At 40.3% G+C, this 25,434-nt stretch overlaps 2 protein-coding genes across 3 annotated transcripts in view; both read right to left on the reverse strand.

Annotated features, from left to right (window-relative positions):
• Positions 1-12,748, reverse strand: part of rab11fip4a (RAB11 family interacting protein 4 (class II) a) — a 49,545-nt gene extending 36,797 nt beyond the window's left edge. The window contains exons 1-3 of the mRNA XM_053648550.1: positions 11,605-12,748; positions 4,809-4,896; positions 1,252-1,337 (exon numbers count right to left, since the gene is read on the reverse strand). Of these exons, the coding sequence (XP_053504525.1) occupies positions 1,252-1,337; positions 4,809-4,896; positions 11,605-11,760 (330 nt within the window). The 5' untranslated portion in view covers positions 11,761-12,748. The remainder of the gene's footprint in view (positions 1-1,251; positions 1,338-4,808; positions 4,897-11,604) is intronic.
• A 1,640-nt stretch (positions 12,749-14,388) lies between these two features.
• coil (coilin p80) lies at positions 14,389-24,619 on the reverse strand. 2 transcript variants are annotated; one of them, XM_053648531.1, is made up of 7 exons: positions 24,138-24,619; positions 21,648-22,995; positions 19,201-19,290; positions 17,134-17,181; positions 15,952-16,021; positions 15,174-15,262; positions 14,389-14,583 (listed from the first exon to the last, which is right to left on the reverse strand). In XM_053648531.1, exons 1-7 carry the CDS (start codon positions 24,419-24,421, stop codon positions 14,524-14,526), a joined length of 1,989 nt encoding a protein of 662 aa, XP_053504506.1. In that variant the 5' UTR covers positions 24,422-24,619; the 3' UTR covers positions 14,389-14,523. The 2 variants fall into 2 exon arrangements, with proteins under 2 accessions (XP_053504506.1, XP_053504514.1); XM_053648539.1 differs by lacking the exons at positions 14,389-14,583; positions 15,174-15,262; positions 15,952-16,021; positions 17,134-17,181 and adding an exon at positions 18,193-18,383 and having other exon boundaries at positions 24,138-24,617.
• Positions 24,620-25,434: the final 815 nt, after the last annotated feature.

Here is a 25,434-nt window from a genome sequence, read left to right on the forward strand (position 1 = left end):
CATTACACATTAAGTGAAATATTTCAAACCTTTTTTTTGTTTGTTTTCATCTTGATTACGGCTTACAGCTCATGGAAATCAAAAATCCAGTACCTCAAAATATTAGAATAAAGAATTTATAATACAGAAATGTCGGCCTTCTGAAAAGTATGTTAATTTATGAACTCAATACATGGTCAGGGTTTTAATCCTTTTGCAAGAATTACTGCATCAATGCGGCGTGGCATGGAGGCAATCAGACTGTGGCACTGCTGAGGTGTTCTGGAAGCCCAGGTTGCTTTGATAGCGGCCTTCAGCTCGTCTGTATTGTTGGGTCTGGTGTCTCTCATAGATTCTCTATGGGGTTCAGGTCAGGCGAGTTGGCTGGCCAATCAAGCACAGTAACACCATGGTCAGCAAACCAGTTACTAGTAGTTTTGGCACTGTGGGCAGGTGCCAAGTCCTGCTGGCAAAGGAAATCAACATCTCCATAAAGTTCATCAGCAGATGGAAGCATGAAGTGCTCTAAAATCTCCTGGTAGATGCTGCATTGACTCTTGACTTGAGAAAACACAGTGGACCAACACCAGCAGATGACATGGCACCCCAAATCATCACTGACTGTGGAAACTTCACACTGGACTTCAAGCAACTTGGATTCTGTTCCTCTTCACTCTTCCTCCAGACTCTGGGACCTTGATTTCCAAATGATATGCAACATGTACTTCCATCTTCACCGTGATTGTGGTTGTGTGTACTGAACCAGACTGACAGATTAAAGGCTCAGGAAACCTTTACAGGTGTTTTGAGTTAATTAGCTGATTAGAGCTCTTCTCAGGTCAACATGTCTGTATTAAAAATTCTTTATTCTAATATTTTGAGATAGAGGATTCTTGATTTCCATTAGCTATTGAAATATTTCACTTTATGTGTAATGAATGTAGAATATATGAAAGTTCCACTTTTTGAATTCAATTACAGAAAAAAAAAAACTTTTCCACGATATTCTAAATTTTTGAGATGCACCTGTAGGTTCTCACTTTGTTGATGACTTCAAATGCATCACCAGCGTCCTCCAATTCACTCCCACATCCACAGGTTATACCCCCCCCCCAAAAAAAAACATCAATCTAAGCCACAACAAGCCATTCAAGAGGAATTAAGCATTTAAAGTCACTTTAATCTGACTAATCAATGCAATCATTACAGCTTGTTTATCACATTTAAATGAAAAAAAAAAACCACATCACGCGCTCTGAAACATCCTCCTACCTGATAATAGAAGCTGTTGTCTGTTTGATATGTGTGTGTGTCCATCGAGGTTGAATCCAGAACGTTCTTCAGGATCTCATCACAACCTAAATCATAGAAGACACATAAAATCATGTGATCACATGTAATAAAAAATACAATGATGTGCCTCAGGCAGCCACTTAGGCTTAGGGCTTAAAAGGTTAAATAAACAAACAAACAAACAAACAAACAAACAAACAAATAAATATATATATATATTTTTTTTTTGTCAGGAACTGAACAACGGTGGTTCGTGAATGCAATATGTTTGTCTAAATGATGCAGAAGTTGTTACGTTATTAATGTATTGAAGGTTAGGATGGATGCAAGTGCAGATAAGAGCTTTTAAAGAGAGGCAGGCAGACAAATTCAAACCATGAGACGACAACGTGGTCTAAAACAGGCAATGGGTCAGGCGATCAGCAAACAGACATAAACGAGGCGAGGCAAGGCAAGAATCGAGAATAAGAAACCAGAAACAAGAATCAAAATGAAGAATAGGGTACAAACGCTTGGTACGGTGATAACACTCAATACTTCGCAACGTGCAAAGAGACACGAGGGGTTTAAATGACAAACGTAATCAAGGGTGAAACACAAGACAGCTGAGAACAAGGATGACACACATACAGGAAACCACCAATGACAAAACGGGGCGGAGACAGGGCATAAACCATAAGAAAAGCACATCGAAAGTAAACAAATTGTCACTCAAGACCCAAAAGCGTGCGTTTGCTAAGAGCTCCTGCATCGGGTTCACGCATCGGGTTCGCGCTTCGAACTCGCGCTTTGTTTCCGAGCACAATGCATGCTACAGCGCTAGCTCGAGGGGAAATCGTGACAGTAAAAATTAAGATAAAAGATAAGATAAAAGTAAAAATTAAGAGAAATTAGTTAATGTTACAGCTTCAGTGAATAAACAATAAACATCAAACATCTCATTTAATGTGGAACGTGTGTAAAATGTGAGATTCGGAAAATTCCAAAATTAGCTTTAGTTCATGTCATGTGAGAATACTGTAACTTGGTCATTCCACTTTGAGGAGAGCTGTTCATCTCCTCATACTCTGTTTCATTCATTCATCTTCAAAGATGGTGTGATCCTGGTCAGGGTTGTGGTGGATCTGATCTGGAGCCTATCCCGGGAACACCGAGCATAAGACAGGGACACACCCCGATTGAGACTCCATCGCAGTGCATCGCAATTCTACTGTACATGCTGTACCACTGTGCCACCCTTCCTCAGACTCTACACTATATTATTTTTCATGTTTATCATCAGGCCAGGAGATCTTTATAATGTGATGTCACCGTGCTGTAATGCTGCAGCTTCCAAAAAAATTCCCAGTTTCCCAAGTAATGTATGTCCAATAAAACTGTAATAAATGCTTTCAGAAGCTCAGACTGACCAACATTTTGAACATTCTAGACAAGGCATGTGTTGATAATCGGTTATGTGATATATCAGCATATGCTTGACCTTGTCTCATGGACACTTCCAATTACTGTCGTGTTCCATTTCATTTCAATTCAATTCAGTTTTATCTGTATAATGCTTTGAACAACGGACATTGGCACGAAACAGTTTTACAGAAACATATACATTCTGGATATAAAGTTAGAATATATAAAAAGTTTATCCCTAATGAGCAAGTCAGAGCCAACAGTGGCAAGGAAAAACTCCCCGAGATGCTATGAGGAAGAAACCTTGAGAGGAAGAAACCTTGAGAGGAACCAGACTCAAAAGGGAACCCCATCCTCATCTGGATGACACCGGATAGTGCAATTATAAATATAAATAAAATTCCCTTCTATAACTGTGTATTACATGGTCAAAAAGTGCAATTGTGCAGCCAGGAAATTCATTATAGTTTTCACATGAAGTCTGTTTTGTTGAACTTGTTCACTGTTCACCGATGGAGACCTGAGTGAATAACTGTTCGTCTCAATTGCAGTCCAAAGCCATCTTCATGGTTTTTAAGTGTATCTGTCCAGCAGCAGTGTTCGGTTTCCAATTGATGAGAACTCCGAGCAGAAGCAGAGCATCAGGACGGATCAGGCAGGTCCCGAGAGCAGAAGGGGTCAGGATCACTGGTATCTCAGGAGTAGCATTACTGGTTGCTGAGATAAACATCTGTCCCATAAGCACAGCTTCCATACTTCTGAAGGAGCACTGCTCATGTCCTTTTCACTGAAGGTAATCCCATGAATCTGTTCACTAGATGACAAATATTGTAATACGGAAAGTTGACTAATACTATTTTTTAAAAAAACATTCAGACCCATTTATAGAGATACAGTAGCTTGCATAAATGCACCAGCATGAATTAGTAACAGCCTGGAGGCTTTTAGTTGATGTAAACCCATACACAGCAAAGAGAAAACATGTGTGTGTGTGTGTGTGTGTGTGTCCTGGGGCCTCATTAGCACCTCACACGCACCAGGAGACGAGCTCCAAAAACACACAACCAAACATACACTCCTCTGGGCCAGTCCCTCTAGTGTGCTGCTCAGCCACATCAGTGGAGAGCTGCTGAGGTCTGGACAGTTTCTATACATTTACAACACCAACGCATAAATGTTACTGTTAATAAAATATTAAACACCACTGTAGGTAAAAGACTGACATGCGTCCGCACAAAAACGCTAGATTTTTATATATGCATTTATATATGCAAAAATGATACATGCAGCTTATACAGATTACCTAAAAAAAATGATACAGAAATGAAATATTTTGTAATAAAATACTTTTACATAATTAAATAAATATTATTAAATAATAAAATAAATACATATTATTAATTGTAACATTTTTAAAAATGTATTTATTATTTTCTGTTGAAATGATTTTGGCATAACGCTAATCAAGACATTGATAATGCAGAATTATTTTATATATATATATATATATATATATATATATATATATATATAATGTATGTATGTGTATATACATGTATCCACCAAGACAGTGCTACAGTTTTACTGATCAAACGAGTCACCTCTGCCCCCACGATGTCTAATGGGCTTTGAGTTCCTGAACATGAACAACGTAAGTAACATCTTAGGAAGGAAGCTACTGAAGAAAAACTATGTCAGATATTTGACCTTGCTGTGACCTTGACCCTGTTTGGCTCAATTCCAAAATCTAATCAGTTCATCTGCTGTTGTGAATGATAATTCAATAACAATCCTGCAAACATTCAATAGCTCGTTCCTGAGATATCGCTTTAACGAGAACCTCAGACGTACGGACAAGCAGTAAACATAAAAAAGCAAAAGAGCGAAAGAGACTTGCCAGGGTCAACGGGACACACTGCTAGTAGTGAGCATGCTGCTAAATCAGATTTTAAAAAACACATTATACAAGAAACTTTTTCTTGAGAAGAAGAAGGTTTCAGGATTGTAATAAACACAGTTTGCAGTGAGAATCCTTTACACTCTGACACGCTATACCATGATAATAAGATTGCAGAAACCAACATTACTCATTGTATGGATGGGAATGAGAGGGAAAACTCTCGCAGTGTTACCTTTAATGGCGAACACCCCATGGCAGAAATCTTTGAAGCCGATCTTGCCGTTAGCGTTCGGGTCCAGACACTCCGCAAACTTCTTTATCTGGAAAAGAACAATGAGGACGAATAATCAAATAAGGAAAGGAAGAAATAGAAGAGCACAAAGTACAGTTGAGGTCATAAGTTTACATACGCCTTGCAGAATCTGCAAAATATTAGTAATTTTTTTTTTTAAATAAGAGGGATCGTAAAAATGGCATTTTGTTTTTTATTTAGTACCGCATTCAATAAGCTATTTCACATGTTTACATATAGTCCACAAGACACAATAATGACCGTATTTACATACGCTTGATTCTTAATACTGCGTGCTGTTACCTGGATGATCAACGACTGTTTTTAGGTTTTGTGATAGTTGTTCATGAGTCCCTGGTTTATTTGTCTGAGAACAGTGAGCAGTTAATTTAGACTTTCGGACTGGCTTTGTCAAGCCAACATTAAAGTACGTCACGACAAAGCCAGTCTGAAAGTTTAAATTAGTTATCAGTTTGAAATCCGAAGGTAATGTGCAGTTTTAAGAAAGAAAGAGAGACAGATAAATAGGGTGCCAATAACTGTAGAGTTGATTAGATAGACAGATAGATAGGGTGCCAATACGTCTAGAGTTGGATATATAGATAGGGTGTCAATACTTTTAGAGACGGCCCCAATACTGTAGAGTTAGATAGATAGGGTGTCAATACTTGTAGAGCTAGCTAGATAGAGACAGATAAGGTGTGAATACTTGGAGAGTTGATTAGATAGATAGCTTGATATATATATATATATATATATATATATATATATATATATATATATATATAGATAGATAGATAGATAGATAGAGAGATAGATAGATAGACAGTCAGACAGACAGACGAAGTGAGAGTCTCTGTTACACGTACACTGACAGAGTGAGAGGGAGAGAGAGATAGATAGATAGATAGATAGAGAGAATATGTTACAGGTACACTGACAGAGTGAGATGGAGAGAGAGAGAGAGAGATAGATAGATAGAGAGAATATGTTACAGGTACACTGACAGAGTGAGAGAGAGAGAGAGATAGATAGATAGATAGATAGATAGAGAGAATATGTTACAGGTACACTGACAGAGTGAGAGAGAGAGAGAGAGATAGATAGATAGATAGATAGATAGATAGATAGAGAGAATATGTTACAGGTACACTGACAGAGTGAGAGGGAGAGAGAGAGATAGACAGACAGACAGACAGACAGACAGACAGACAGATAGATAGATAGATAGATAGATAGACAGATAGATAGATGAAGTGAGAGTCTCTGTTACAGATACACTGACAGAGTGAGAGGGAGAGATAGATAGAGAGATAGATAGATAGATAGATGAAGTGAGAGTCTCTGTTACAGATACACTGACAGAGTGAGAGGGAGAGAGAGATAGAGAGATAGATAGATGGATAGATGAAGTGAGAGTCTCTGTTACAGATACACTGACAGAGTGAGAGGGAGACAGGAGGGGCTTCAGGCCATGTGCACACAGATGTGTGAGAGTTTTGACAGATGGAGTTTGAAATCTTGAACACAGTCAGGCTCTGAACATTCCATCAGTGTAAGTGGATGGGAGTGTTGGGGATTTTTGACCGTCTGTTACAGACATACCGCGAGTCCGATCAGTTAGAAAAGTCATAGCAGCTGGAGTCAGAGCAGGTTGAAGGTCAGTTAGAAGTTATTATTATTATTAATAATAACAATAATAACAACAACAATAACAATAATAATAAGTTTATACAGCAGAACAGTATGTTCTGATATGATTAATCAACACCTTCTAACCAATCAGAAGCAAGAATTCAACAGTGCTGTGGTACAACATATGTGTTACAGGAACAGTTGGGTGACCATATTGTGGTTTTCCAAAAAGAGGACAGCTTTTTTTTTTTGGTGTGGGGGGAGGGGGTCTTAATCGCGTTCAAAACTGTGTTACTATGAATGCAGACTTTAATACACTGGAAAAGACACACTATTAGCCTCACATAAATATATACAATATCTCACAAAAGTGAGTACACCCCTCACATTTTTGTAAATATTTGATTATATCTTTTCATGTGACAACACTGAAGAAATGACACTTTGCTACAATGTAAAGTAGTGAGTGTACAGCTTGTGTAACAGTGTAAATTTGCTGTCCCCTCAAAATAACTCAACACACAGCCATTAATGTCTAAACTGCTGGCAACAAAAGTGAGTACAGGATACCCCTAAGTGAAAATGTCCAAATTGGGCCCAATTAGCCATTTTCCCTCCCCGGTGTCATGTGACTTGTTAGTGTTACAAGGTCTCAGGTGTGAATGGGGAGCAGGTGTGTTAAATTTGGTGTCATTGCTCTCACACTCCCTCATACTGGTCACTGGAAGTTCAACATGGCACCTCATGGCAAAGAACTCTCTGAGGATCTGAAAAAAAGAATTGTTGCTCTACATAAAGATGGCCTAGGCTATAAGAAGATTGCCAAGACCCTGACACTGAGCTGCAGCACGATGGCCAAGACCATACAGCGGTTTAACAGGACAGGTTCCACTCAGAACAGGCCTCGCCATGGTCAATCAAAGAAGTTAAGTGCACCAGCTCAGCGTCATATCCAGAGGTTGTCTTTGGGAAATAGACGTATGAGTGCTGCCAGCATTGGTGCAAAGGTTGGAGGGGTGGGGGGTCAGCCTGTCAGTGCTCAGACCATACGCCGCACACTGCATCAAATTGGTCTGCATGGCTGTCGTCCCTGAAGGAAGCCTCTTCTAAAGATGATGCACAAGAAAGCCCGCAAACAGTTTGCTGAAGACAAGCAGACTAAGGACATGGATTACTGGAACCATGTCCTGTGGTCTGATGAGACCAAGATAAACTTATTTGGTTCAGATGGTGTCAAGCGTGTGTGGCGGCAACCAGGTGAGGAGTACAAAGATAAGTGTGTCTTGCCTACAGTCAAGCATGGTGGTGGGAGTGTCATGGTCTGGGGCTGCATGAGTGCTGCCGGCACTGGGGAGCTACAGTTCATTGAGGGAACCATGAATGCCAACATGTACTGTGACATACTGAAGCAGAGCATGATCCCCTCCCTTCGGAGACAGGGCCGCAGGCCAGTATTCCAGCATGATAACGACCCCAAACACACCTCCAAGACGACCACTGCCTTGCTAAAGAAGCTGAGGGTGAAGGTGATGGACTGCCCAAGCATGTCTCCAGACCTAAACCCTATTGTGCATCTGTGGGGCATCCTCAAACTGAACATCCACCAGCTCCGTGATGTCGTCATGGAAGAGTAGAATAGGACTCCAGTGGCAACCTGTGAAGCTCTGGTGAACTCCATGCCCAAGAGGGTTAAGGCAGTGCTGGAAAATAATGGTGGCCACACAAAATATTGACACTTTGGGACCAATTTGGACATTTTCACTTAGGGGTGTACTCACTTTTGTTGCCAGCGGTTTAGACATTAATGGCTGTGTGTTGAGTTATTTTGAGGGGACAGCAAATTTACACTGTTACACAAGCTGTACACTCACTCCTTTACATTGTAGCAAAGTGTCATTTCTTCAGTGTTGTCACATGAAAAGATATCATCAAATATTTACAAAAATGTGAGGGGTGTACTCACTTTTGTGAGATACTGTATAAATAAAATAGTTTTCACTCTGCGCACGCTTGACATTTTTTCCCTACATTCTTTTGAATGTCCATGGAATAAAATAAAACATTAGATGCCATGAGTGTACCTTCAACCATCATTCGCACATTTGAATGGCCATGTAATACGAAGCGATGTGATAACATGGAATTTAAAATGACCTTATATGGCCATGGGCATTGTTTCGACTCAGGATGTTATTCTTAGGCTCTGACCAGGATCACAGGCGGCGTTTATGAAAATATGAAATATACCACTACATTGAGTCTAAAATAGGTCCAATGTATGTCCATACATCCATCCATCCATCTTCTATACTGCTTATCCTTCCTTCAGGGTCACGGGGAAACCTGGAGCCTATCCCAGGGAGCATGGGGTACAAGGCGGGGTACACCCTGGACAGGGTGCCAATCCATCGCAGAGCACAATCACATACACATTCACACACCCATTCATACACTACGGACACTTTGGACATGCCAATCAGCCTACCATGCATGTCTTTGGACTGGGGGAGGAAACCGGAGTACTGGAGAAACCCCCGCAGCATGGGGAGAACATGCAAACTCTGCACACACAGGGCCATGGTGGGAATCGAACCCCCGACCCTGGAGGTGTGAGGCGGAATGTGCTAACCACTAAGCCCCTGTGCGCCCGTATTTTATGCGTGTATTATATATAAATATTTTAAGTAATGCAACAAAATAAAATCATTGTAAGAAAATAAATCTGAATTCTATTCAAACTCCGCCTACGACCAAAGCACTTCGATAAGTTGCTCTGCATAAGGGCATCTGCTAAATGCTCCAAACGTAAATAAATAAGCAACTTTAAACTTGGCGTACTGTATAAGTATCCGTATAGAAAAGTGCAGTAATCCGTGCAAATTATATGATTAGAAGTGGATCAAACGAGGTTTACATTAGTTAGTCTTTTTATCCATAATTTACACACACTCAGGAGCACGAGTAGGAATACAAACGTATTTTAGTTCTGAAATGGCAGGATTTTATAAATACCACATTTCTTGTGTACATGTTCCTACCAGCGATGTATTCGAAAATCCTTTCAGATCTAGCTTGATCAACGAGGCCTATTTCCGCTCCCATGGGAGTAGGTTTTAAGCACTTCTTGATAAATGCACGATGAATTCAGTGAAACACATTGTAAAGGTTTATATAGTTTTTAAAAAAAAAACATTGTTGGACGATGGATCATATTTATCTGTGTACTAGACCTGTATTACATCTAATGTTAATATTGATGGTGTAACCTGGGAAAATTTTACTGCCTTTCTGTTATGCACAGCGAGGGGGACTAAATGTGTAAAGGAAACACATGAAACTCTTTACTGGCCAAACAAACAGCATCCTAATCACAGTACGACGGTACAAGACATTCAGTGTTTCAAGGTGTTGCACTGTTACACACATACCGTGAGTACAACGGGCATCAGATTCTTGAGGAACATCCCTTTGCTTTTTGATGTGCATTGCTTTATACACCTGTCTGAAAACTCTACTAAAAGAGCTCACTTGGAAGCTCTTTTAAATCAGTCTAGCGCTAGGACTTTAACTGAGCTAACCTACATAACCAGCCATGTTCATAAACCGTACACTGCACACAAAGAAGAAAACAAAGCATGCTTTCATGTCACGGCCATCACTGAAGATTCCCTCATTCAAAGAGGACATAAAGCGCCACTGTTTCCATCCAGAGAGCGAGTAATTAATTATACTGTATGACAATCTAACCCTAATTGGAGGGGAAAATCTTGTTGACGTTGCGCGCTGCTGGCCAAAAATACTCGACTCTGTTCTACTATTGCACTCCAGTCAGGTCAGGCTGTGTTATAATGATCACCATGATACATCAAAATTAAATACCTTGGCTCTTTTATAGAGCGAATGTTCAGGTAAATTTGAGAGGTACGAAGTGAAAAACCTCCATACGCTTGAAGAAAAACGGTGAAATAAACCCTGTTTATATGTTTATATATTCATTTATTCATACAACATGTGATGATGAAGATGATGATGATGATGATCCATCTTCTGTACCACTTATCCTACAGAGTCATGGGGAACCTGGAGCCTATCCCAGGAAGCATCGGGTACAAGGCGGGGTACACCCTGGACGGGGTGGCAATCCATCGCAGGGCACAATCACGCACGCATTCATACACTACGGACACTTTGGACATGCCAATCACAGTACAACACATGTCTTTGGACTGGGGGAGGAAACCGGAGTACCCGGAGGAAAACCCGGCAGCATGGGGAGAACATGCAAACTCCGCACACACAGGGCAGCGACAGGGATCGAACCCCCGACCCTGGAGGTGTGAGGCGTACGTGCTAATAATCATCATCCATCCGGATCCTGGAGCCTATCCCAGGGAACGCGGGGCACAAGCTGGGGGACACCCTGGACGAGGTGCCAACCCGTCACAGAGCACAATCACACACATTCACACACTACGGACAATTACAAAATGCCAATCAGCCTACAACGCGTGTCTTTGGACTGGGGGAGGAAACCCCTGAACCACGGCGAGAAGCAAGCTCCACGTACACAGGGTGGAGGCGGGATTCGAACCCCCAACCCCCAGAGGTGCGAGACAGACATGCTAGCCACTAAGCCACCGTATCCTCCCACATAGTAATAATACTAATTATAATACTTCCGGCCAATATTCTGCTACTAATTCATATAACCACATACGATGAATCACCCAATAGTCAGCGTGTATTTAATCACTGATCAGACTCATGCAAATAATCAGCAGAAGAAAGCTGTCCGTCATAACAAGTGCAAAAACATTCCGGACAAATACAGGCTGAATAAAATGCATGCATGACAAAAATGAGTAATCCCAACCTGTTTGACTGAGACCACACACACACACACACACACACACACACACTTATCAATACTGATATCTGATATAAACACACACACAGACAGAGCATGTAACACACATCTATAATGATGATAACAATTATTACTGATAAGTGTGACTTAACACAACACTAGCACAGATCACAAAGAGTAGGAGAACATATAACAGCCTACACACGATATGAAGAATATACAGGTCAGTTTTACCTCCTCGTCCGTTTGGCCGAACTGCCTTCCGAGATGCACGAAGTGTTCAACTCGTATAAATCCGTCTTCATCTTCATCACACATGTCGAACACTTCCTTCAGCTTACTCACTAACAGCACCAGATGCTCGGGCCGGGAAGAGGAAATACCCTCCATCGCTTATTATCATCAACAGCGTTCAAAAATAACGATTACACGAACACCAGAGAGAGCTGGAGTGGTACTGGAATCATCTCCGAGTTACTGTTGGCTTCATCATCATCATCATCCTCGTCATCAGCATCAGCATCACCATATGATCGGAGGGAAGGTGATGGTGGTGACGATAACCCGAGACTCCGCCCACTTCCTGTTCGCCTCACTGAGGTAAATGCAGGGGCGCGTGGAAGTCCACTAAAAGCTAAATGGTTAAGTAAACAGTCTTCGTGGTAAACAACAAAGTGGTTTACGTTATGGTTTTGAACATTCTGTAATACATTTCTACATTTCCTGACTGAAATGTGTTAACCCTTTTGCACAAACAGAAGTAATATTAAAGCAGTTTACCCAAGGGAAATAGAAGACAATATTTTTAAAAAAGAAAAAAAGATGATGAAATTACATTACAGACATAAAATATACTAAAGTAATAAAAAAAAAATATACATGTTACAACAACAAACAAACAAACAAAACACTTCCATTTTGAAATAAGAAATACCTTTGTTAGAAGAAATCTGTGACCAGGCTATTAAATTTTTAACCAAAAACGTCACATGCCACATCTGAATTACTGGCACCCTTCCTGAACATTGAAAAAGTGGATCTCTCTCTCTCTCTCTATCTATATCTATATATCTATATATATATCCATCTTCTATACTGCTTTATCCTTTTCAGGGTCATGGGGAAACCTGGAGCCTATCCCAGGGAGCGTCGGGCACAATGCAGGGTACACCCTGGGCACAATCACATACACATTCACACACCCATTCATACACTTAGACATGCCAATCAGCCTACCATGCATGTCTTTGGACTAGGGGAGGAAACCGGAGTACCCGGAGGAAACCCCGGCAGCACGGGGAGAACTCTGCACACACAGGGCTCCGGCGGGACTCGAACCCCCGACCCTGGAGGTGTGAGGCGAACGTGCTAAACACTAAGCCACCGTGCGCCCCTATATCTATATATCTATCTATCTATCTCTAGATAGATAGATAAATTTGAACAGTATTAACACAAACATTTATTTGAGTAGCATAATGTTGCAAATGTTCTCTGCAAAACAACACAGGTAAAAGTCAAATCCCTGGTTAATTCATGTTTTCCATAGCTTTGATTATTTTAGAGCAGACTGTATTTAATAGCTGGGACATTTCTATCTATAAGCAATTTGTTATGGCTCCCTGGAGAGAAAAAAATCTTCCAAAATTGTCCATTTTTGGTACGCTTGTTCCCACTGTAGTCTCAGATCCCTGTTGTTTTGTTCATTCGGAGATGCTTTTCTGCTTACCATGGTCGTAATGAGTGGTCAATGGTTTCCATAGCATTCCTGCCAGCTTAAATCAATCTGGCCGTTCTTCTCGGACCTCTCTCAAGGCGCTTCCAGCCTAAGAACTCCTACTCACTGAATGTTTTTTGTACCATTCTGTGTAAACACTTGAGACTATGAAAATCCCAGAAGAGCAACAGCTTCTAAAATACTCAAGCCAGCCCATCTGGTACCAACAACCATGCCACGGTCAAAGTCACTGAGACCACATTTTCCTATTCTGATATTTGATGCAAACATTAACTAAAGTTCTTGACCTGTATCTACAAGACTGTATACATTTCTACTGTACATGATGTGTTTATATTGTATCTTTCAGTGAAAAGGGTCAAGCAGCTTTTCGCAGGGGCCACCTTGTGTCACTGACGGTGTCACTTACGGATGTCACTTACGGCCTAAAAGGGTAAGAAATTCCCCTGCTTAGTAGTATAGTATATGCACTATCTGGCCAAAAGTATGTGGACACCTGACTATCACAGCCAGATGTGCTTGCTGAATATCCTTTTCCAAAAACCATGCACATTAATACCGAGTTAGTCCCCTTCATTGCTGCTATAACAGCCTCTACTCTTCTGGGAAGGCTTTCCACTAGGTTTTGGAGCATGGCTTTGTGCTCATTCAGTCACAAGAGCATTAGTGAGGTCAGACACCAATGTCTGGCAAGAAGGCCTGGGGCGCAGTCTGCATTCTATTTCATCCCAAAGGTGTTCAGTGGGGTTGAGGTCAGGACTTTCTGCAGGCTACTTGAGTTCTTCCAGACCAACCTTAGTAAACCATCTCTTTATGGACCTCCCATTGTGCACAGGGTCACTGTCATGCTGGAACAGGTTTGTGCTTCTTCGTTCCAGCAAAGGGGAATCTTAATATTAAAGCATACAAAGACATCCTAAACAATTCTGCTCATAATTTTGTGGCAACAGTTTGGAGGAGAACCAAATATGGCTGTGATGTTCAGGTGTCCACACATGTTTGGCAACATAGTGTATATATTTGTAAAATTGTTCTTATGAGAATGGTATTTCATTTGAAGAAAGATAAATGGTTTCAGAACTGCAAGTGAGTAATTTGTCCCCTTATATTTCCACTTGTTTGAATTCCCTTGGCCATTATATTGAAGTGATGGTCAGTAGTATAGGGAATTTCTGAAGTCTGACAGATTCTTTCCAAAATGTCAGATGTTTTCTAATTGTAAACAGGAGAAATACAGTACTTCATATTTTACCTCCTGTCTGTACATACATTACAGAAAATAAGAAACACCAGTTTGTGCATACATATATATATAAAAAACACATTTATTCAGTTAATGTTCACATTCACTTAAAAAGACATTAATACAAAAGTGCCTTTTAAGAACTAAATCTGGATGTCAATTCAAGTTTTTCTCAGTCTGTGTTCTGCACAATTAGCCTGGGCTCGAGCAGCGACTCCCAACGCTCAGTCAGCTATGGAAAACACATCAAAGATAGAACTGTTATCACACTCTCACATTCACACGTTATACCATTTCACAAAGACATGCCTGCTTCACCTTTAATTGCTCTTCCTGCTAGTCATGTGATATTTTGAAAAGAAAACTTTGGCAAAGAGTGAAGTGTACAGCACATAATGTCCTCATTACACCAAATGTAATTCATCAGCCAAGATATGCTTGGGCATGGGGTCTAGAAAATGCATCCTAAGCAAATAAAAAGGGGGTGTCCAAGATAGCCGCCCATTAAATGTTGCAGCATCAGGCTACATTTAGAGTTTTGCTTATTTCTATAGATTAAAGCAAGTGTCCCACAGTGTCCTAAACCACATCACAAGCCTTCCCCTACTTGAAAAAATAAATTTTTGTGCATTATAGCATTTAGGTTTTCTAAAAAAAAAAAAAAAGCTCAGTAAAATCCCACTGAATTTTTTTTAAAGAAAAAAAAGCAACCAGTACAAAAACTGGTCAGTACTTAGAGATATCGATGATACCTGCAATACTCTCTGCGAAAACTTAACCTGTGGTTTGGTGAATACGCGCACGTGTGTATGCGTATGTTACCTGAGAACCGAGAGTGACCGCGTACTCCACTCTTTCAGTGCCGTCTGGGTTCTGATACACCAGATCAAACTTCCCAGGTTCAGTTCGGGCTACAAGACACAAACACATCATAACTCAGGAAAGGCTGAGATTAAAACATGTTAAAACACAACGGATTTCACATTAGTATTATATTAATCGTTCACTCCAATATTAAAGTCCAACTTGTGCCTAGATGTGACGACAGCGAGCTACATTACGTAAGGAACAGACTACGATGGCACGTTCTGCTATCAATAATGGGGTTCACCTACGTTAAAGTAGCTATAAACAATTGCTCCCTCAAAAACCTTTTTTGTTCCCCAACTCTCCTGAAAAAAATTATTTACCAAGAAACCACAAAGCACTCAAAGTCCTGCAGATTTTCCCTGCCATGTTACAGGTCCCCATGTAAGATGTTACTATAAAAGCAATAACGAGGAACTTAATATAAAAAAAAATTGCAGATGAACACCTTCTGACCAATTAGAATCAAGCATTCAACGGGGGTACTATGAGGCAATTTTTATCTTGGATCCTGATGCAAGAAACAGTACATCCGATTGTCAATATGCGTGTCAAATGTCAAGTACAAGCCCATAGTAAGCCAGCATTTCAGACCAGTACTGCTTCAATACCTCATGTGTAACACCTGTGTGCTGTCTAAAGATATGCACGACGTGCAATGTATGTTGTGTTTGTATAGAACATAACAATATAATGTACATGTATAGAATTCCAACTTAGCTGCATGATTTACCTTGACTCTGCATCAGAAGCTCCAGTTCAATCATGTTAGTGCTGTGATTAAAACCAATGATCTTCCCTTCCTGGCGGGGGGGGGGGGGGGGGGGGGGATAATAATACAGAAGCTGAATCAGACAGGATGATTTAAATGGCATAACAATAACACAATCAGCACTGCAATTGGAAGATTAGTTTTTGGGAGAATGTCAACCTCCTCTGGAGACATTACGAAAATTTACAGCAACAAAGGATTCAATACCAAGCAATTTGTGACACTGAAACTGCCACGCGCAAAGGTCACGCCTTCTTCACTGGGACTGACGTTCTATGCAAGTCTATTCTTACTTCAAGCACAGCGCCGAATGTAAAAGGTCAGGGGGTGCTGATTAATTTTCTAGAACAGCAACTGACAGTTATGCTGGCTGTAATTCAAATCACAGGGTTATATTAATGCGCTTGGGAGAAAGTAGAACGTTATTGTTTCTACTCTAGTTATTTTACAGGGACTTGATGCTCCACACATATAAGACTAACAATAATTTTGAACATTTTTTAATGGAAGGAGTCTCCAGTGTCAGCGCTGCCATGACACAGGATTTTGTGCGAATCCTTGAAAAAGGACTAGCTGTATAACTATAAAGGGATAAAAAGTATGACGTGCCAGCAATCAATTTAAAGTTGTAATTGTTGGCAAATTGCTATATATAAAATAACTTTTTTATACTACACACATATATATATATATATATAAAAATAAAACTCTTTGGAGTTTGCTGACTTTAAAAACTAAAACTGCACCTTTTATAACTTACTTATTCAGGAGAAGATTGGAATTTGCTGTCCAAGTGATTAAAGGTAAATGAGTATAACGAACTGTCAAATTTACATCGCCCTTGACAACAATTCCACTCCACTGTGTTGATGCACAGGTTAGGTTAAAAAAAATTAAAAATTTCTTGAAACTTGACATGGGTTTATCATGCAATCCATGTTAATCATGTTAACTGGATTAAAGAAATTCCTTGTGGCAAAATTCCAGGAAAATGGATGAAAGTAAAGGTGCATCAATGTTAGTGCTAAAAGCAAGTTTTATTAAAATGAGAAATGCTCATAAGTGTTTCTTTTTTTTTTTATGGTCCTAGATAAAGCTCTGTGTCAATGCCAGCAGAACAGTACGGACAGTAGTAAAACTTACTTTATAATCCGACACTTCTGGGGTGTAGTTCTCAGTGAGCTCTAAAAGCTGTAGGGGAGGGGGGAAAAAATAGAGCAGTTCAATAAATAATAAGGAACGCAGTGTAATAAATAAAACATTAACAACAACTCGATGACCTGTTATTCTCTAAAAATATTTTTACATCATTACAGTTATTTAAAATCACAGAGACAAACACTGAAGTTGATGAAGGTACTTGGTTACAAAGGATAAAATAGAAATAAAATAAATAAATAAAGTCAGTATAGTCTTTCAGTGAGATGAAATAAGGGCTTTACGTAAAGTGTTTTACATACGGAAAATGAAAACGGTTCAAACAAGGTATTTATGATAAAGTTTAACGTTAATTGCAAATGAATAAACTGTAAATCTACAAGAATTACGATGAATAATGAAAAACAATATTTAAGAACAGGTCAGGTTAAACAGGTTCCAATCTAGATTTAATAAGAATAATTGAACTAGCATTCCTAACATGCTCTCGAATGCTGTTCCAGAGTTCAGGGGTGATGTGTAAAAACGAGCAATTTATAATATCATTATACAGTTGCAACCAAATTATTCAACCCCCATTGCAAATCAGGTTTATTGTCAAAATGTATAGATTTTCAGATGTTTGCAATGAACAAATCAAACAAAAGCAAGTGAAATAGTTCAACACAACGGCTTCATTAGTTGCACCAGGTGTGCTTGAGCTGGAACACATGAAATACCTTAACTGGCTAGGGGCATGAAATACATGAAATACCTGGATGGGGCAGAAAAAGGAAGCCATCAATGGCTGCAACCAGATTTCTGAGAAGGCAAGTTGTGAAAAACCCTGCAAAAGTGACTGCATAAGACCTGCAGCAAGAATTAGTGGCAACAGACACTGAGGTTTCAGTGAGCACAGTAAGGTGCGTACTGAACACAGAAGGTTTCCATGCCAGAACTCCAAGACGTACACCACTACTGACCCAAAAGCACAAGAAAAGTCGGCTCAAAATCATATAAATAAGCCACAGAAGTTTTGGGATTCTGTTCTGTGGAACGATGAAACAAAACTGGAGCTTTTTGGGTATGATGGATCAGTGGTATGTCTGGAGGAAGAAGAATGAAGAAAGGACACTCTGTCCACAGTCAAGCACGGTGGTGGCTCGGTGATGCTCTGGGGCTGCTTTGCATCCTCTGGCACTGGAAACCTGCAGCGTGTGGAAGGCAACATGGATTCATTGAAGTATCAGGAAATCCTAGGAGAAAAAGTCATGCCGTCTGTGAGGAAGCTGAAGCTTGGGTGTCATTGGACCTTCCAACAGGACAATGATCCCAAACATACCTCAAATTCCACCAAGTCTTGGAAGATTCTACAGGGCCATCACATTCACCTGACTTCAACCCCACAGAAAATCTCTGGTGGGATTTGAAGGCGGCGCAGCACGCAAACCCAAGAATATTACTGAACTGGAGGCCATTGCTCATGAGGAATGGGCTAAGATTCCTCAGGAACACTGGTGTCTGGCTATGCATCTTGTTTGCAGCAGGTCATAACAGCAAAAGGGTGCTCTACTAAGTACTAAAGATGCTTGCCATGAAGGAGCTGAATAATTTTGAGACTGGAGAAGTCGTACGTTGCCATTTCAGTTGAATTTGGGGAAACCACCTGAAGCATTCGTTGTGTTGAACTATTTCAATTGCTTTTGTTTGATTTGTTCATTGCAAACAGATCAAAGTCTGTAAATTGACAATAAACCTGATTTGCAATGGGGGTTGAATAATTTTGATTGCAACTGTATCAGTAACATCTTAAGTTGTTAAAAATGAAGCACACTAGTAGTTTAGCTTATTACAGTAACTCAAAAGCCGTACAATGTCGCAAATATAAAAACAAGTCACTTATAAATAACCATTTCACTTTCAAATAGGTAACGGACACACAGTACAAGATTGAGTGAGTGATTAGTGCCCCCTGTCAGCCAACAGTTCAAAAGAAGCACTCCAAAACAAAAGATAATACATTAACAAACATTAATGCACAGGGTTTTATTTATTTAATAATTAAAAAAATACCTTAAAAACAATTTTCTGTCCCACTGCAGGAGGAGCAGCGAGGAGAGGCAGAGTGCTGTAATCCCGCTTGGGGCTTGGCTCTGGAGGATTCTGCAACACAACACACAAAGAAATATTAATTGCAAACATGTAATCAAATATGTATGAGCCTCACTGAAGCAACCTGTGGTTCATTCATCATGTGGATCACCGAGTTAGGCATAATTGTTGATTATGGACATAGAGTTGTTAGCAAAACAAGAAGTGCAAACTGTTTTTCATGGCCGGGGGGTGGCTGTGGCTCAGGTGGTAGAGCGGGTTGTCCACTAATCATAGGGTTGGCGGTTCAATTCCCGGCCCACGTGACTCCACATACTGAAGTGTCCTTGGGCAAGACACTGAACCCCAAGTTGTTCCTGATGGCAAGTTAGCGCCTTGCATGGCAGCTCTGCTACCATTGGTGTGTGAGTGAATGGGTGAATGAGACACGGTGTAAAGCGCTTTGGATAAAAGCGCTATATAAGTGCGCCATTTACCATTTATTTTTCGGGTTTAAAAAAAAAAAAAAAAAGACTAATAGCCAGCTTGCATAAGTGTGCACACCCTTTTATAATTGGGAATGTGGCAGTGTTCAGAATCAGTCAATCACCTTCCAACTTATGTTAAATACTAATTAGTATACACCTGGCATCAATTAAAGCATCTCATTACCACCAAATAAAGTACAGCTGTTCCTATAGGATTTTCTGGCCATCATTTTGATAAGCTCCAACTTAAGGTACGGGATTTCGTTGTTGAAAAATATCAGGAAAGGGTTACAAAAAAAATTCCAAGGCATCGCATATACCATGGAACACTGTAAAGACGATGATCAAGTGGAGAAAATATGGCACGACAGTGACACTACTAAGTCCCTCTAAAATTGATGAAGATCAGGAGAGACTGCCAAGAGGTCTACTGCAACATTCAAAGAATTGCAGCAATTTCTGGCAAGTACTGGTTGCTCCCTACATGTGACGACAATCTCCTGAATTCTTCCATCTCTGGGCTATGGTGGCAAGATGGAAGCCTTTTTTAACCAAAAAATAATAATAATAAAAAAAATACATCCAATCTATCAAAACCATGTGGAACAACATGTTATGGTCTGATGAGACGAAAGTTGAACTTTTTGGCCATAATACCAAAAGATATGTTTGGCATAAAATATGTAAAAATTGTGTTTTTTAATTTTTTATTTTTAAACACAGCACACCAAAAGAACACCATCCCCACAGGGAAGCATAGTGGCGGCAGCATCATACTTTGGGGCTGTTTTTCTTCTACTGGAACTGGGGCTTTAATCAGGGTGAAGGTAATAATGAATAGCTCTAAATACCAGTCAGTTTTGGTGCAAAATCTTAAGACTTCCGCTAAAACACTTAAGATGAAGAGGAATTTCAGCTTTCAGCACAACAACGACCCATAGCAAACCTCCAGATCAACAAAGGAATGGCTTCACCAAAACAAGTTCAAGGTTTTGGATTGGAGAAAGGAGTCCTAAATCCAATCAAAAATCTGTGGGGTTACCTGAAGAGGGCTGTGCACAGGCGAGGCCCAGCCAATTTGACAAAGTCAAGATGTGCCAAACTGACTGACTCTTACACTTTTGAATGTGGCGATAAAATCTAAAGGTGCTTCAACTAAGTATTAATTTATGCAGCCAGGTTATTGTACAGTTTTCTTTTATTATTTATTTATTGTTGTTTATTCTACTTTAACAGGTTAAAATTTCACACTAGAGCTAGAAAAGGTTCTGACTTAATTTATCTTGGTTTCATTTTTTTTTTTTTTTACATCACAAAAACCTGCTATTTAACAGGGGTGTGTAGACTTTATATCCACTGTAATATACATAAAACATGTGATAACAGCATCATCGTTGTTCATGTCATTGCTATTAAGAGTCTGCAAATTAATTACATTTGTGGTCTTATCCAAGTTAAACGGCAGATAACAGATTAGGTGGTCTTGTTTGCATCTGGATGTGAAATATTTTCCATCGCCATCAACGCCATAATTGTAGATGGACTTTCACGCATTTGAAATGTTTCATGACATTTTAGAACATTATAAAACATTTTTAAAAAGTGTTTCAAAATGGTGACTAGAGGTCGACTGGGTGATCGGTTTTGCCAATTAATCGGCACCGATAACTGATTGCTGGAACTATCGGTTATCACCCATAGTTTATCCCTTTTGTGTCCGTTGTGGGAGCGGCTGAGAAAAGTCCGCTGTCATTATACAGTACGAGAGCGGCCTCTAGAGTCGAAATGATAACTACGGCTTAGCAATTTTGTTGTGTTAAGTGTTTTTGATTCGGTTTCATTCATTCATTTAATATTAATTCATATTTATATTTATTACTAACTTAGCCACATTACAGCAGTGACTGTAGGTCACGTACAAGTTTCACAGCTCTTACTCACCTGCAGCACCAAGCTTTTATTAGTCTGGATCTCTTTCTGCTTCCTCTGCACTTCATTGTCATAGTTATAATGAAAGTTCTGCTTCCAAGGCGTTCCTCTGGCCCTGCCAAAGCCACCCCTGACCCCTCCTCGACCTTTGACCCTGTCCGGGAACCCCCGGCCCCTTCCCCGAGGGGTCAAACCAGCCACAAGCAGAGGATTCGGCCTCTTTATCACCAGCTCCGTGTCACTGCTGCACGAGTCAGAGCTCTCCGCTTTGTTCTCATTGTCTTGGACCATCGTTCCTACCGGAGTGGACGGAGTCCAAATCACGCCGTTCTCCACCACAGCACACGGGTCTGAGCACGGCTGCGTCTGTGCTTGTGCCGTTTTAAAGGGTTTGGGTGTTGTAGGGACGTTTGCTTTGCAGGCTTCGTCTTCAGAGGACGAGGAGGAATCTGAAGAAGTTGTTTGTGTTTTGGACGTTTTAGAGTTTGCGGAAGGTTTTTTGGACGTGGGGTTTTTGCTGGCTTCACCTTGACGACTGGACAAAGGTGGCCCTGTTTGGAGTAAGGACGCTGTTTTAGAACCCCCTTTTCTGGAATCATCATCTTCTGAGGATGATGCTGCCGTAGTTTGGGGTTGAGGTTTCGAGGCAGTGGTTGTGGACTTTGCAGGGACGTTTGCTTTTCTGGCTGCTGCTGAAGCTTCATCATCTGACGAGGACGAATCTGAAGAAGACTCTTTTTGTGTTTTCTTGGCCGCTGTCGAGTTTGTAGTGGATTTGGGTGCAACAGAAGACGTCTGCTCTTTGGATGTCTTAGTACTGGTACAGGTTTTCAAGCTTGTACATGGTTTTGGAGGTTTTTTCACAGGGACTTTTTCGTCTTCTGACGAGGATGAATCTGAGGAAGAGGTTTTTCTCACCGCATGCCGTTTGGATGCTGCAACCTGTGCGTGTTGGGACTTGGATTTGGGTGGAGAAGGTTTTTGAGTGACCTCCTCACTGCTGTCTGAAGAGTCTGAGCTTTTATTATGCGGACCTGATGAAATCGCTTTTCCGTTAGTAAGGACAGAAGATGCTGAAGCTTTCTTGCTGCTCTTCTCAGTCTGTGCCTTTGAGGATGAAGGCTCTTTATCAGGGAAGGCTGCTTTAAAGGCATCTCCAGACTCCAACTGCTTCTCGTCCCTCTTCTTCTTCTTCGCTTTGTGTTTTTTCTTTTTCTTTGTTGCGCCTGCTGCTTGGGCGACACCGTTCTCCTCGCTCGGGTCGTGTCTGTTCTTCTTCGCCGGTGCTTGAAATGAGCCTTCTTCCTCTCTGCATCTTTTTTTCCCTACGCACTCACTATAAACACTGGACACCTTCACCCTGTTAATGATGAGAAAATAAGAAGCATCTCAGTTACAGATGCAACTAAAAGACTGCACTATTGGCCCCTGTAGGGAAGGGTTCATGAGGTTTAATTGTAGTAGAATATCATGAAAAGCTGGGCATTTAGCCAATATCTTTTATAGCAACTGGATTTAATACAGTGGTTTCTAATTATATTTGCAAAATTGACTCAAAAATGGAAACATAACTAATTACATACAGTAATTACTATGTTGATTCTTAAGTCATATGTCAAGAGGTAGAAAGATGAATGTTAAAAGCCACTGAATTCTTAATGATGATATTTAAGCACAATTTGCAGATTGACTGGTTGAATGTCTATAAACTGAATTATCGTGCCCACTGTGGCCTCAGATTCCTGTTCTTAGCTGACAGGAGAGGTCTTCTGCCGTTGTAGCAAATCCACCTCAAGTTTCAATGTGTTTTCCGAGATGCTTTTCCGCTCATCACGGTTATATAAAGGGTGATTATTTGACTTCCCATAGCCTTCCTTTCCTCTTTAACTATTCCGGCTATTCTCTTTTGACCTCTCTCATCAACAAGGAGTTGCAGAACCGTCGGTCGCTAGATGTTTGTTTGTTTTTCCACACCATTCAGCGTAAACTCGTACAGTTTCTGAAATGCTCAAACTAACCCGTCTGGCTCCAACAGCCATGCTCTCGGCCTACACGATATCGGCACGATTTGATGCAACACATAATTTGAATAATTGCAAGTATACAGGTGTTTCTACACTGAAGCTCTCATGATTAAGAATTTGGTGACTTTTAACATTCGAATCATTATGTCTGATTGTGTCACACTGTCAAGGCTCTACTTATTTCAGTTAAATAATGGTTTAATTGGACCTGGCAGCAAGATGCCCTAAACCTCAAGGACTTTCTCGAAGTTTCAAATCACCTAACATCAGCTCAACACATCTTAGTGTTGTCACAGTACAGAATGTGGATTGCTTTTGAGTAAGAAATCTCATTTGGATTTTTTTAAAAACAAAATCTATGTTAAACAAAGCCTAGTTAGAAATGAGTCTGCTTTACCATGGAGAGGAAAATCTTTCACCTAGAAAAGAATCCAGATAGGAGTGTAATACTGCAATATGAACATGAGTACATACAAACCTTATGCTGTCATTATCACGAACCACATAGATGCTCTCAGCAGGAGGAAGGAAACAATTCTCAATGAACAAGTCTAACATCGTTTTGCGGCTGTAGTCGAACTTTTGTCTAATCACGCTGCACAAATCTGCAACAACACGGCATTTATTCAAGTCCACCAGCACCCAGCTCATGCGGCAGTCGGGCATGGAAGGAGGAGGGTAATCAAAATACAGCCTAACTCGAACCGCGTTGAGACTGGAGGCCGCCATGTTCCCGTGTGAACGCAGGAAGAGCTTGTACATACGGGAACTTGCTGGTGACGTCACGCAGTATTGCGGAAGCGAACCTTCTTCATTCGTTTCCCTCCTGAGGGCCTATTAATGGCTCCATTTGAGTGCTCCAGGTGGTCTCAGATAGATGACTGAGCATTTTATGGGCCTATGTGAACACAACAAATGAGCAACAGACCTCTCTAAAGTCAGCCACAAGCAAACTTTTGTGAAAATAAATTGGTCTCAGTCTGCTTCATAGTTGTTGTGTTTTTTTTGCTTTATACTAGATAAAGAACTTGAGGGTTGTTGTACATGCATAGCTCCAGGGTTTTTTTGTTTGTTTGTTTATGTCACCTAACATCTAAACAACTCAAATGGCTTTCTGTGGGGTCATGTGGTCCCACAATGAGGTCAGCATGTTAGGTGACATGACAGATAAGCTAATAGAGCCACAGGGACATTAGCTATAGAGCTTAAGTTGTTAGACAGCAGTAATATTGTATATTACTATATATATATATATATAATTATATAATATTATATATATTATTGTAATATTGTATAATACTGTATTATATATATATATATATATAATATATAGTATTGTGTCAGACACAGGAAGAACAGTTACTGTATAATACTATTAGTATACAGTGTGTGTAATATATATATGGGGGGGGGGATATGCAAGTGAAGGTAACGTTAATGGTCAAAACCTGGAACTGTCGTTAGCCTAGCCTACTTCGTGGTGTGCAAATATCAACAGTTAATTGACGTTCTTAAGAACAAGCCAAGCCATGGTATGATGCCTTCTATACTAAGCTAAGGTTACCTACTGTCTGAAAAAAAAGCTCATATGTTTTGCTGCGCTTCTCGACACTTCGTTGCTGTCTCGATTTCTTACAGACTGAGCTGCTAAAATAGATCAACGAACTTGTGTTGAGTATGGGCGCAACCAAGTGTACAATTGGAGGGGGGGCACACCTATTTTCCTTAACAAACGGAAATATATTAAAATGGAATAGACATAAATAAATAGAATA

Source organism: Ictalurus furcatus, chromosome 2 (assembly GCF_023375685.1).
Source record: "Ictalurus furcatus strain D&B chromosome 2, Billie_1.0, whole genome shotgun sequence".
In the NCBI taxonomy this organism is placed as follows: Eukaryota; Metazoa; Chordata; class Actinopteri; order Siluriformes; family Ictaluridae; genus Ictalurus; species Ictalurus furcatus.

What these genes read in the sequence shown, in the direction of transcription:
- coil (XM_053648531.1), bottom strand. Translation starts at nt 24,421, where the DNA reads ATGTACAAGCTCTTCCTGCGTTCACACGGGAACATGGCGGCCTCCAGT. An exon ending in CGTGATAATGACAGCATAAG is followed by an intron (nt 22,996 to 24,137) that starts GTTTGTATGTAC and finishes CATCATTAACAG; the next exon opens with GGTGAAGGTGTCCAGTGTTT. An exon ending in ATAAAAGCTTGGTGCTGCAG is followed by an intron (nt 19,291 to 21,647) that starts GTGAGTAAGAGC and finishes GTTGTGTTGCAG; the next exon opens with AATCCTCCAGAGCCAAGCCC.